Here is a 13,618-nt window from a genome sequence, read left to right as displayed (position 1 = left end):
TTTATTGTATTTTAAATGTTGCTGCAATGCTTTATTTATTCGCCTTATGTAACGCTTGGGAACCTACTCTGTATCTGAGAGGTACTATACATATAAATTGGCTTGCCTGGTAACAGTAGTAGTATGATTGATGATCTTCCTTTTTTTCTTTCTTTCTTTCTGTTTAATCCTAGTTCTTTTATTTTTATTTTTTTTATTTTATTTTGTATGCACAACGTTGATAACGATAATGACGTTTATTATTCGTGTTCTTCCAGACCTGTGGTGTTTGTTTTGGCTCCGGAGTGGTGCATCTTCCCGTCGCCTCCATCGACTCGATCGTCACTCGACTCCCTCACTTTACACCAAACTCGCTGCGCTCTGACCACTGCAACTTTTGCAGAGACTCCACACTCCACAGACATGTCGCACAATAGCTGAAGTAAAACCTGTCATCGTGGCTCATCACTTGAGCCTCCGGGAAAACGCCGCCGGTGGGATCTGAATTGCACGGCCTCGCCTCCGTCGCTCCGCCGGCATCGGACCCTACGTTTGAAGCCGCCTGGATATGAATTATGAGCATTTTCCTCACTAATGAACTGGGCCAGTAATGCAGGAGACCACGGCGACTCTCTCATCAGTGTTTCAAGATGGCAGATTTTTATTGAGTTTTGAACAGAAATCTCGCTTTATTTTTTGCCATGTATAACAGAAATCCTTGCACCGATGGCCCCTGTATACGAAGGTAAGATGGTTTTGAAAATATGCTTTTTTTTTTTTTTTTCTCCCCCTCTGTGCGGGGCTCAGTCACTGAGCCTGCTGTGTCAATTGTGCTACAATTGAATTGCGGCTGATATGGAGGGCAGAGATGCGTTGCGCCCTCTCCTCTTTCTGCCAGAATCCTACGGCATATATTAACATTATGTTTCCTAAATCTACCCCGAGCAGGCTGTCAAACCCCCCTGCAGCTTTGTGCGTCAGTGCTCTCGGTCACAGTTGAGGAATATCAGTAGCCCAAATGCTCAGTGAGATTGTGGTGCCAGTCCGAGCCTATGTCCCTTAAAATAGCGCCGATAAGACTCCCAAAACCTCCTCAGTAAGGTCAAAGACGGGCTTGTGTGCAAGACACGGCGGTCTTCGTGTGCACGGGCGCCTGGAAATGTTGTGATTCTGGGCTCACGCTTGCTCCTGCCAGAAATTACAGCTCTGCTTGAGGAAGGAGAGGGAATGAAAGAGGGTCGGAGACCGATCGGTCGACTCTCGGCTCTATTCGCTCTCATTCCTCTCTCTCCGGTTATTTCACATCAGTCTACAACGGGACTGACTTCAGCTGTTCTACTGCCTGGGTGCATTGGGTCCCGTGTTTTATTTTATTTTATTTTATTTTGTATCCGGAAACGAAAGGCACGCTTAAATACATCACATTCACCGCCGCTGCAGCATTGTGGCTGTGACTAATCCAATTGAGAGAATGCTAACCCGCATGCTTCTCCACATTATTTGATGTCATGGAGGTGTTTTTGTTTTTGTTTTTTTGTTTTTTAATTCCAAGAGAACCATTCACACACCGACAATATGTTTGCTTTGCATGGTCCTGGCCGCTTGTGTTGTTTGACATTTAGTGAAACAACACAAGCGGCCCATTATAATCCGTGCATGATCGAGGTCTGTGAATGGTCCGAGTGCAACTACACAAATAATACCAGTAGGTTAAATAGTGCAATATAACAGGGACATTATGTATGATACACCGCCTGAAATCTTACGTTATATTTTGGTTTCATTCAGCTGAAGTAATGTATAATTCAGAAGTACTGTAGCCTGTGGAGATGCTCTTTTGACATACAATAGGACAGATAACCTATAACAGCATTTATAGAGTAAACAGAGGTTTACATGCTGATTAGAAGCTTATGCAAACTGAAAGGTAGCACAAAGCAAATGATGACCCTTGATGTTTCCAGTATTGTGTTGTTGTTGTTTTTTTAGCAGCCTAATGTTTAATAAATTCTTTTCTACTCTATAGTCCCTCTGCTGGTATTACAGGGAACCCTTTCTTTTCCATTCAAAATGACCATCAAGAAAGATAATGCTTTTAACACATTTTAAAGTGACATTATAGAAATATCAACTGCAAAAGGGGGTCCTAATAGGAATATTAAGCTAATATAATAGCCCACTAAAGATGTTACAGTATTATAAAGTACAATAAGGTGGCAACAAACTCTTCACTAAGTGCTGTTATGTCCCTGTAGGGATATTGTAGTGACTTTTCATTAAGGGTGTTGAAGCTTAGAGGCAGAGCTCAGGACTTTGGCATTTCAACATGAAAAAGAAAGTTGAAATGAAACTCCTATGCAAAAGGTAATTAGTTTAAATTACATTCCCTGGCTTTTCCCCTTCACCACAGAGAGGAGGAGAAGGGAAGAGAAAGAGGCGGCAGGGGGAATTAATTACTTTGCTTGTCCTCCCCAGTGTTAGAGGGGGCTGTTATGTAGAGCAGTCATGGAAATGACCAACGTCTCCGGTGGAAAATAGGTCTGGGGGGGCCCTTCACGTAGAATGAGACCAGCTATTATGGTAATTACTCACCCATGGCTACGGGGCAACTAATAACTTAAATCTATATGATTAACTACTTCCTTTGATAGTTTACAGCAGATGTGTCTTTTTTTGCTGAAGAACTTGATTTCACATTCATATTCATTTATTTGTAATGATTTGTTTAACCATTGAGATCATCAGGACATCTGTCAATTTGTGTCATTTTCCTGTTGGTTCTGCCTTTTTTCTTCTTCTCTCTCTCTCTTTCGTGTTTGCCTTCGGTTCTTCTTGGCCCAGACAGAAGTCCACAAGGCAGGCCTGCTGCCAGGCAGGGCAGCAGTCTGATCACCCTGGGAGCCAGGTCTCATAACCCAAACTGACACCTTGATGGATGTCTGATGAACGGAGCAGGTCTAGCAGCCCCCAGCTGTGGAAAAGCTAATATTCAGACACCGGCAAACCCTGCCTGCCTGCCCTCTTGCTCGGCTAGATATGGGTGTTGTGGTGTGCTCATGCATGCATGTGCATATGTGTCTATGTGTTCATGAGCCCCTACACACGTGCCCTCACCCATTTTTAGGACAGGCCCTCGAGAAGGAATAGACAGTTGCGGAAATTGGAAGGAAGGCAACTTCATTTGTAGATCGGCCCCTCCACAGGTCAACCAGTACTATTCCAGAGAGGATTCATTCATTCCTGCCTGGAAAAAGGGACAGAGTATGACTCAGAAGCTGATGACGATAAGAATGAGGGTGATGATGGTGGTGGTGACAGGCGCTGCAGCATCACAGGCAGATTAATGTTTTATCCATCCACATGGCCATTATGAGTTAATGGGACTTTGAATTACCATGTGGTTTCCAGGTATGGGGAATGCACCCTGTCCTTGTTGAGGAGAAGTTACTCCTCTGAGGGCCAAGGAAAAGACAGGCGGACAGAGAGAGCGAGACCTTCTCAGAAACTGCCCTCAACTCTCCTTGTCTCCCTCCCTCTTCCCCTCACGCTTGTTTGGAGCTGCTTGATTGATATCTTCCTCACAGGCCACGACCCAGGCTTAGAGTCCAAGGTTGCAGCTTTTTAAACTTTGATTAGAATTGCAGGAAGAACCCTGGGGGCCTTTGGGGGCCCTGGCAGGGCCACACCCCGTGGCAGAGTCAGGGGAACTGAGGAGGGTCTCTCTTCCTGACTGTTATGACAAGCAGGGAAGTGCATTTAGCTTTTCACTGTCCACAGTGGTGAAAGAGAAAGGCCTGGGGAGGGAGGATAGCTAAACAGTTGGTAAGAGATGGGCTGATAGTTAAATAGCTCACATTAAAGAACAGTCATCACTCCACAAATCCTTGTAGGTGCCATTTTGAATGTTTATTTCTTGTTTTTCCACTTTCACTCAGTGTCCGTTTTCATCTGTGTGTTGACCTGATGTATCACCTTATGACTTGTAAGGAAGGCCGTTTGCATAGAAAAAGTTATGAAAATGGATAGGCTCTGTCTAGAAGTATCGCTTTTGCATTATTCAAAGCTTCCTATCTGAAAAGAAAGCGAAATCCAGTGTTGGGTGATTCTTTGTGCTATTGATTTGTTGAAGCATTTAGCAGAAGAAGCTGGGGCTTTGGAGGGAGCTAGAATGTGAGTTTTATGTGAGATGAGGTGTGTGTATGTGTAGCTCTCCATTGAAGACAGGGGAATATGTGAGCTCTCTGATGTGCTGAAATAGTTCACAGGTGTGATCTGAGGGTTTTGGAAACAGATGGGGGGGGGGGGCGTCAGCCTGAACTGAAATGACAGGTTAGTAGAGGCCAGTCTGACACAGGAGGCCCAGCCTTGAATACAAGCAGAATACTTGTGGCTATTCCAGCAGGCTCAACTTTTCATATACTCTTTTCAGAAAATTTCTCTGGAGTAATACTGCCTCCAGTATTCCAGGACATCATTCTTCTGGCTCCTTTTTGGTTGTTTGTTTGTTTTTGTTTTTTTTTTGTTTAGTTTATTTTGCGTGGAGGAAATTCAATTGAGATGCAAGAGGATTTTACAGTTCTCATTTTCTCTTCAGTCACTGAGACTCCTGTTTTAGTGGTTCTGCCATATGTTTCAGACCTCTCTCGGAAACAACTCTGAAAGCCAGGCTCTGAGGTCCTTGAAGCGGGAGACCACATCAGTTGCTGACAATAGTTAGTTTTTATCGAAGGGGAAAAGGGAGGCTGGCTGGGATGGAGCCTCAACCCTGTCGACTGCTTACACAAGGCATTTCCGTGTTGGTTGTCATGCATGTGTGAAGGCTCTTTTCCCCCCCTGCACTGCTGTTTCACACTGTGTATGGTGTCAGCTTGTGTGGAACAGCTGCCTCTGGCTCTGACTAGCAGTGTAACGACTCCAGGCTCTGTAAGGAAGGCTTTAGTTGGAGTTTAGCATAGCGGTATTTAGCATAGTATGCAAAAATGAGATACGTCCATTCAAACTTTAAACAGGCTCTTATGTGATGGCACAAAGCATATCAAACCCTTGATTGCTGGAATGAACACTCTGGACACACTCAATCTATAATATTTTAATGATTTGAATACTGAATATGTAATTTGTTTTCTAAATGGATTTGTAGCACTTTGGAAACAATTTTTCTGGTTCTGAGTGGGGTGGCATATCACCTAAAAAAGAGAAAAAGTTCACCTCCTTGTATCTGAGCCTCAGCATGAGAGAAAAAAGCATACACGAATATCCCTCTTAGTTTTAAATAACCTCCTCTTGCTAAAAGTGATGTGGTTACCGCTATACAGCGAGGATGAGAAGTAGCATCTGTTAAAAAGTATGATGCCGAGAATCTCTCAACCTTATGACACATCCATTGCTTTGATCTGCTGTGAGAGCCAAAGTTCAAACAAAGGTTCACATTTTACTGTTTCTCAGTACAGCACAGAGTGAATAAGGCCTTTTGTTAATTTGGGCCCGCTAAGCAATAATTACACAGGGACTCCTAGAGCATAAAGGCCACTTTATATGCTCGGGGTGTCAAATCATGTTTTTTTTTAAAATATGTGAATAATATTGCACAGTGCAGCGTGAGCATAATCTGCATTTTGCTTGCATGCTATAAATTGCACGCTCACTTTGCAATCTCTCATCATCCGCCAATGACCCCCACCAATTCCCACCCCCACCCTCCCCGCGCTCCCCGCCCCACCCCCACATATATCTCTTATCTGTCCCTCCATCCTGTTCTGTTTGTTGATAAGCCGAGAGGCCATTGGCCAGCGCACATGGTGCCCATGTGACACTTCAGCAACAGCCTGATGGCCAGATTGGAAGCCCCCGTGTATGTGGTGTATGTGTGTGTGTGTGTGTGTGTGTGTGTGTGTGTGTGTGTGTGTGTCTCTGTGTGTGTGTGTGTGTGTGTGTATCTGTGTAATTTGAGGCTGGTTTGAGAAGATGTCTGGCTACTGTAGCTTTTTTGTTCTCCCTAATCATGACCCCCACCCAAACCCTCTCAGACTCCCCCATTGCTTCCCGCTTCCCTCAGTCCCCCCTGGCTTGTCTTATTGCCTTGTCCCATCACTAACCCCCCAAAACCAAACCACCGGCTTGTTTTTGGTGCACATTGTCCCAGGTCTTAATCCTATTGTTTGTGATAATGTCCCTGTCATTCCCGTCCATTTGACATCGCACTCTCTAGAAGAGAGCTGGCGGTGCTGGCCGTATTTATCACTGGCTCATTTGGCCTTTCAACTTGACACGTCAAATTGCACATGCACGCACGAAGCTCATAAAAAAGTTGAACAAAGCTTTGAATGTGATGCAAAGACAACAGATGATGTAAGGTACTACAGCTGGATGGTGAGGGCAACTACCACACTCACAGTCACTTTATTGATACTAAACATTCTAACCGTCTCTTCATTTTACATGAAACGCAGAGTGAAAAATGGTTTGAAGTTTTTAATCAAGCCCTTCATAACCCGCCACATTTTCCTTCCTCTTCTGAGGGAAAACAGGGTAGGAGGGAAAGGGGGATTGTTTACAGACAGAAATTAAAATGAGAAGAGAAGGACTGAATTACACGGTAAGATCAGGCCACTGAGGTTGGTCTAAGTGCCGCTGCCAGCCTCATCACCACTCCTGGCACCGGCCCCTCTCGGTCATGGAAGGGAGGTGGAGCGTTGGGCGGCTGCTGGTGGCCCCTTCACAGATGGCTGCAGGTACAGCTCTACGCTTGGCTGATAACCAAGGACTTCAAAGCTCAGATGAGCGCTCAAGCATATTTCTGTCCAGAGCCAGGAGGCAAAAGGCACAGAACAGAGAAAGGAGGCAGCAATAGACAAGGACTGGGGTTGTCAAAAGAGTCAACAGGCATGGAAATGAGCAGCTTTAGTCCTTCCTTTTCCTCCATCCGTTTTTTTGTGCAATAGTTGCCCTCATATTCTTTCTCACATACAGTCCACCTCTCATCATCAATTTCAATTTTTTATTATCTTTTTCTACATGCTGTGTGTTTCCCATTATTCTATTACCACGAAAGCAGTTGCGATGACACATCCTCTTACTAGCCAGAAACGGAAATAAAATGTTACTGTCACTGTTACAGAAAGTCGCCCCTCCCCCTCCAGTGATTTATTTTTTTCTTAATTTGCTTCAGACTCGGGATTCTTGTAGAAACCCTGTATTTCCAAGGAAAAATCAGTCTCAGTAAACGCCAAAGTTAAAGATCAAAAGGAGCAGGAGGTGGAAGTGACGCCGTGTGGTGATAGAAGTAGAGGTGATAGGAATCTCTCAGAGGTTTAAAAAAATTATAGTCAAGAAATGTAGTAAAATGGTCTCTGTATCTATTTAATATTCACATATGTGGAGAAGATGATTTCTTCGTTAATGGTGAAGTCTGAAAAGCAAGCTTTTCTGAGCTTTTAAGGGATAAGTTATAATGAGAGGGAGAGATGTTAAAAAGTAATTGATTCAATTAGATAATCCACTGGCTCCTCTAATAACGCTCCAGTACAGATATGAGAAAATGCTGAATGTCCCAACTTTAAGAAATATTTCCTCACAGCTGCAATACTGCTGCGTGCACATCTCTGAAGACATTTAGTACATTCAGCTGCAGCAAAAGTGATTGATTTTGGTTGCTTAATGGCGCTGTGATCCTTTTATCGAAAAACTGTAATATTTAGGATCTTCAGAAAGGTTTGAAGATGTGTATGTTAAGTTTGCTATTACCATTATTTTATTCTTAAAGATCGAATAACGTGCTTTTTCAGCCATCTTATTTTAGTAGATTTATAGTAGAGCCATGGGCTGTATGCTGAGCTTTGAAGAACTTGTGTGCTAAAAAACAGAATGTAATAGGGACTTCTATTGCTGGAAATGTCCCTGATAAGCTTCTGTTACTATGAAGTTTAAGCATGCATTCATGGTAAACTTACTGAACAGAATTTAGGAAAAGTAACAGTGCTACCTGTTTATATTTCAGGGCCAAAGTGTGTTGCAGCATAAAAATCAGACTGCACACCTTTTAGATCAGCTCCTCACTTCAAAGCTTCAGGCACATCATGGCCAGCCCACGCCTCACGGGTAAAGGACCCCTCGTCTCCACTCTCTTACATCTGGGAGTCAGTGCTGTCCAGCGGGGCGCCCGTCTCCTCAGCTTCCCTGACAGAGCCCAGTAGCTGCTATCACACGCGAACATTCTCCCACCGCTCCATCAGTTTTAGAGACGCCGGCCCAGAAAAAGGCCAAAAGTTGACCTTTAGCTATGAGGATCTGTTCTCTTTCCCTAACTGCTCCAGAGCGGTCCAGACCAGGCCAGTTGTTTTTACTTCGTTAGGCTTGCGTGAGACAGAGACAGCGTGTGAGTCCTGCACTCATAAGCATTCAACTTAAAGACATTTGGGCATAAACATGGAAGTAAGTGGCATACATCTCATTGAACTCATTCAGATCCCAACATTTTAATAGCCTAGACACAAAAATACCTTAGATATGCTAAGAGACTACTAGCATTTCTACCTATATTCCCAGTAAAGCATCTTACAGTTTAATGAATATTATTTACTGACTTCCCACAGCTCATCTTTTCCATCTGTGAAAAGCAATCTCAGCTACTACTAAACTGGGAGTTTAGAAACATAACCACAGGAACAGAACCTAACTGGCAAATTCTTAAAGTAAATGGATCTTGTTTCATACAGTTTGCTAAACAAAGTTTGCCATAGTGTGTATAATTGTAAAACCAACAACACTTATTCTCCTTTTGAACGTGTTTACCTTTTGTGCAAGCCAGTTCAAATGTGTACTTCCCATACACAGACTTTCAGTATGTGGGTGTTAAATGGTCAGAATAGCCATTTCCTGCCTGGTTTTGGCTGCTATTTGTGACTGTGAGGACACTGTAAATATAATCGGTGAAAGCCATGATTTTCACCCTGAATCAGATGCAGAGGGCTGAGTTGGCTAGCCATATTTATTACCTTGGCTCTGTGGCCAGAAGGATTCAACAGCCATGTTTACGACACACTGTCAGTTGGATTAAGGATACATATGCCTTGCTAAATTTGTATGTGAGCACATGTTTGTGTGTGTCCTATAATCTTTTAAAAGCTGTTTCAATATATAGCGTGGCGTCCTCACTTTGTCAAAGAGAAGGCGGACCGAATGAGAGAAGCTACAATTGGAGAGAGGGTTAAAAAGAAGAAGAGGTAGATTAGGTAGATTAAGCGATTAAAACAATTTATTAAACATGCATATGAGTCACCTGCAGTATGAAGGCAGGAGTGTATGTTGAGGCATTTTAGAGGGAGAAAGAGGCATCTGTAGTTAAAATTAGCATGATCTATGTCCCTAATAGGCCCAAAGCCGCAGCTTCACACACCCCACTGAAATATCACACACTCTTGTCGCCTGGGGAGGCTTGTGCACCCCCAGCTTGTATTTGATGGAGAAAATAGATAGGTGGAGTACAGTGGGGGAGATGGGAGCAGAGGGCCAGCCACATGTGGGGGTTATGAACTGCTATGATGTGAGATAGAAAATAGAAATTGCCCGTTTCTTCCTCTGTCTGCTGTCTGTGAGCCAGCATCAGCACTCATAATTTTCAAACACACTGACTGGCTTGTATGTCCCAACTTGTTTTGGAAATACAGGAAGTGATGGCCCTGCCTGTGTGAGACTGGTCCCTAGTTGTCTGGTCAGGTTCGACTGGTTCCTCCGTTGTCGGGGTTCATTGCTGGGTTTTGAAGGGGTGGAGCTTAATACAAGTCCTGCAAAGCACAGATAGTCACAAGGTAACACATGTAAACACACACAAGCGGATTCTCAGAAATGCATAGATAGATGTCTGTGGGTACACGCTTGCGACACACATTCTGCACACATGCATAATGTTGTGTGTGTGGTGTTGTGTGCATCCTCGGTCGAGGTGAGCGTGTCAAGCGGGACAGGCATTATTCCAGCTGTCTCATTTGGATCATAATGGAGCAGGAGACTTTCACCCCTGAGTTCAAGAACACACCCAAAACCAATGCTTAGTAGTCTGTTCAATGGAACAGAGTAGGGTGGCAGAGTGGGGCGATGATGCTCTCTTGTCAAAACACCATCCAAGGTAGTGTTCCTGCCAACTGAGAGCTATGACAGTCTCCACCGGTTTGATTCTCTTATTCTTACTTTGCACAATTAATATCAATAGTTTACTAACTGCAAATGTAGTAACGAATAAAGACTATCAACACATTTAACACTTTTGATGTGATAATCATATTAGTGGGGTTAATACAGTTCTGCACCTCACAAAGTGAGTGCCTGTTCAGAATATATTAGACAACCCATGCATAAATAACAAAGGATCACACAAAATGAAAATCATGATGGATTATTTTTGATTTTTAAATTCCTTTGTATTGCTTTTTTCTCTGTCAGTTCATTTTTGTGTTAGAACATAATCATATCATATCATATCTATTTGTCCAAGAAGAGGTTAGATCCTTCAGAAATAAAATTAACGTCTCCTTCCTTTACAAACCTCAGTCTGGTCTGTTTCTTTTGTCAACCGAGCATTACGCAGAATAATGACTAAAAATCACAGGCTGAGGGAACCTGGCTCTCAATGTTTGTGTATGCAGGCATGTGTGTCCGTGTATGTGTCTATCACTGGCCTTTGTCCTTCACTTACTGAAGTTCTATCCTTTCAAAACCTCCGGTTGAGGTACGTTGCAAGAGCAGTGTACAAGGCCGCCATTCACATGTACACTAAAACCTCATACTTCAGTCTGTAACTTATAGCAAAACACAATTGGCACGCAACAAAATCCATACTGCTCTGGTTCTCTCAAGTCAATTGCCCACTAAGCAATGTTTTCTCCCACATTATACTCATCTGTGTTTTCTCCCCCATTGTATTCGACGTTTGGTCACTGCTTCTTGCAGTTCTCATATGTTAATCTCATTATAGTACATTGTGCCCGGCTGTCATTGTTGATCCCAATGACATAAGAGGAAGTGTGGTGTGGTGGGGCGTTTCTTACTGTGTGTAAATGATAAGGATTCTGGAGAGCAGCTGCTTATCAGGTGTGTGTCCCTGTGTGGCCCAGCGTTGTGTTTGCAACTGTAGTCGAAGCAGCGCAACTTGGTGCATGCAGTGGATGTCAGTGGTAGCGCAGTGAAGCCATGAGTTAACAGGTGACACTGGTTTACAGTTAGGCAAGTTTTTAGCTCCCTCCTCCTCATATGCCACAAATGAGACTTCTGCAGAGAACAAATAGTTTCTTCTTTTCTGTTCCACATTCAGTGTTTTCCTTTTGCTACAGCAAGGGCATGTATTGCCAGGCCTCTTTTTCTTTCTTTCTTTCTTTCTGTCCAACGGAGAGGAAGTTGGGTGCTGTGCTTTGAACACTTGCTACACTCGTGATTTGATTAATAAGAAATCCAGCTCAAGCAGAGCCACTCTGCCCCCCCCCCCATCTCCCACTCCTCTCCTCCACCCTGTGTCTTGGTCCAGTGCCTGGTTAGGCTGACCTGGCAGTATAAACAAGGCAAATGTTTTTCTCACACCAGCCGTTTTATGACCATACTTACAATGTGAATAGCAGCCTCCTTATCTGCTGACAGTTGCCCTGGGGAGCCAAGTTTGTCAGCTTTACTTTAGATTAGAAAAGCTAGCGTTGAAACTTTAACTACAGAAGTTATCATCACCTTAGTAAGCCCTATAAGTCAATAATATATTCAGAGTTGTTCTTCACATTAGTTGGTACGAATGTTTATAGCTGTATACACCTCTTTTTATTGGTGCTCCTGTGTACATCCACATATGTTCATTTGTACAATAGCTTGTGTGTGTCTGTCCTTACTTATGTATCTATGTAAGTGCAATTGAACAAGTGCTGACCAAACATGTTATCTCACAGCTAACACAACATGTTGTATCCTTGGCTGTTTGTTTCCAGGAAGGGGAGGCTTGAGGGAGTGTCACATTTACAACAGGCATGTTGCTGATTTATGAGCTAAGATGTTCTGTGTAGTATGTCCGTCACACAACAGTCATGTTTGCCTTTTAGGCTCTCCATATGCTAGATGAATATTTGTCCTCTTTTGTGTGTTTGTAAAAGAGCAGGGAGAAATGGGGAGACAATTCCACCGGTCAAGTACTGTGGCCAGGATGAGCATAAAAGGCTGATGGAGCAGCAGCCTGCATGACAGTATCTCCCTGCAAGCTCGTCTGATGCATTATTCTATAAATAAGCAGAGATGAGAGAGCTAAAAAAGCAGACAGGATGGTCAATAGTGGCCATGGGTGAGAGAGAGAGAGAGAGAGAAGAGAGAAAGACTATTCAGTGTCAAGCTCCAGCTCCCCTACTGAGGACAGAACTCAGGCAGGAGGCAGGAACACAAGGCTAGGCTGCTCTGTATGAACAATATGTTCCTCTTCAGTGGTGCATTCACTGTTGCATTTAACCCCAAAGTCACTGTCACTGTCCTCACAGGTTTTCGACCAGTGGTTCTGTTGGCCATTTGCGCATATAACATCACTCCAGAAAATTATGGCATGTACTGATTGGTGACAAATTAAAAGAAAACGTGGATAAACCGGTCGAGAAACAAATCCAGATGATTCCATTCAGGGTTCAGGTGCTCACTGCATGTTTTGATTATTACAAAACAGATGTGAATCATATGCTATGGCAATTTGCAGTCAACCCAACTGTACACCTAAGGGAGAGCTTGGACTGACATGTATATATCTTATATCTATGATATCTTTTGGAATATTTTTGTTATATCCTCCAGTAGAATTCCAGAGACTTAGAAAAGCTATGTCAAAGAGAACTGAAGCTGTTCTGGTGGCCTAACCTTATTAAGACACATTATGTTGGTCTTCTATCTATATGTCAGGGTGTTCAGAAAAGGGGTGGAGGTGAGGGAATCAATATCCCCAACGCACACATGCAAACAGCAGCAAAGGGTGAGATAATGCTTTGTCTAGACAGTCAGAAGTTATTTCATTAGCCAGCGACCCCCCCACACACACACACACACACACACACACACACACACACACTGTCCAGTCCTGCAGACACTGGGATGTCCAGTAACGAGACAGGGTCATCAGAGTGTCTCCATCGGTGTCGGTAGCCATTAGGCCTCAGGAAGTAATCCAAATATATCCAGGCCAGGGTACATTGACCAGACAGACCTGACTGCTGTCTCTGCATAGTCTCCTAGTTGACAGCTGGGGTCTCGGTACTGTATCTATCCATTTAGACTGTTTGATGCAGACTGAGCATGAAATAGTTGCTCTCTGGATATAGACTGATATATATTTAACCTTATGAGCCCGGTTTTATGCATTCTTGCCATCACAGTGCAAAAAGATCAAAAAGATCTGACCCTTGATTCATTTTAAGTTATGAAATGTATAAAGTACAGAGCCCTGGGTACAGGCATGGATAAGTTGAATTACAAGCAGGTGTTATATTAAAAGACTGTTTATAATTACAAAAGAGTACTTGGCAGGTTTGGTGGCATCTACAGGCGTCCTCATCAGTACCCTCTGTTATGTTGTCAGCAGGATGTAAATGACGGGTTTAATAAAAGAGAGCAAACAGAAGCAGGTCACAGGCTAGAA

The 13,618-nt window shown here is 43.4% G+C and overlaps 1 protein-coding gene across 1 annotated transcript in view; it reads left to right on the top strand.

The window, feature by feature from the left end:
* Positions 1 to 396: 396 nt before the first annotated feature.
* hipk2 (homeodomain interacting protein kinase 2) overlaps positions 397 to 13,618 on the top strand; it is a 69,378-nt gene continuing 56,156 nt past the window's right edge. Inside the window, exon 1 of the mRNA XM_040132406.1 lies at positions 397 to 724. Coding sequence (XP_039988340.1) covers positions 706 to 724 — 19 coding nt within the window. The 5' untranslated portion in view covers positions 397 to 705. The remainder of the gene's footprint in view (positions 725 to 13,618) is intronic.

This window comes from Xiphias gladius, chromosome 8 (genome assembly GCF_016859285.1).
Source record: "Xiphias gladius isolate SHS-SW01 ecotype Sanya breed wild chromosome 8, ASM1685928v1, whole genome shotgun sequence".
Classification (NCBI taxonomy): domain Eukaryota; kingdom Metazoa; phylum Chordata; class Actinopteri; order Istiophoriformes; family Xiphiidae; genus Xiphias; species Xiphias gladius.
The sequence above is the reverse complement of the archived record's forward strand: the minus strand, read 5'-3'. Positions and strand labels throughout refer to the sequence as shown.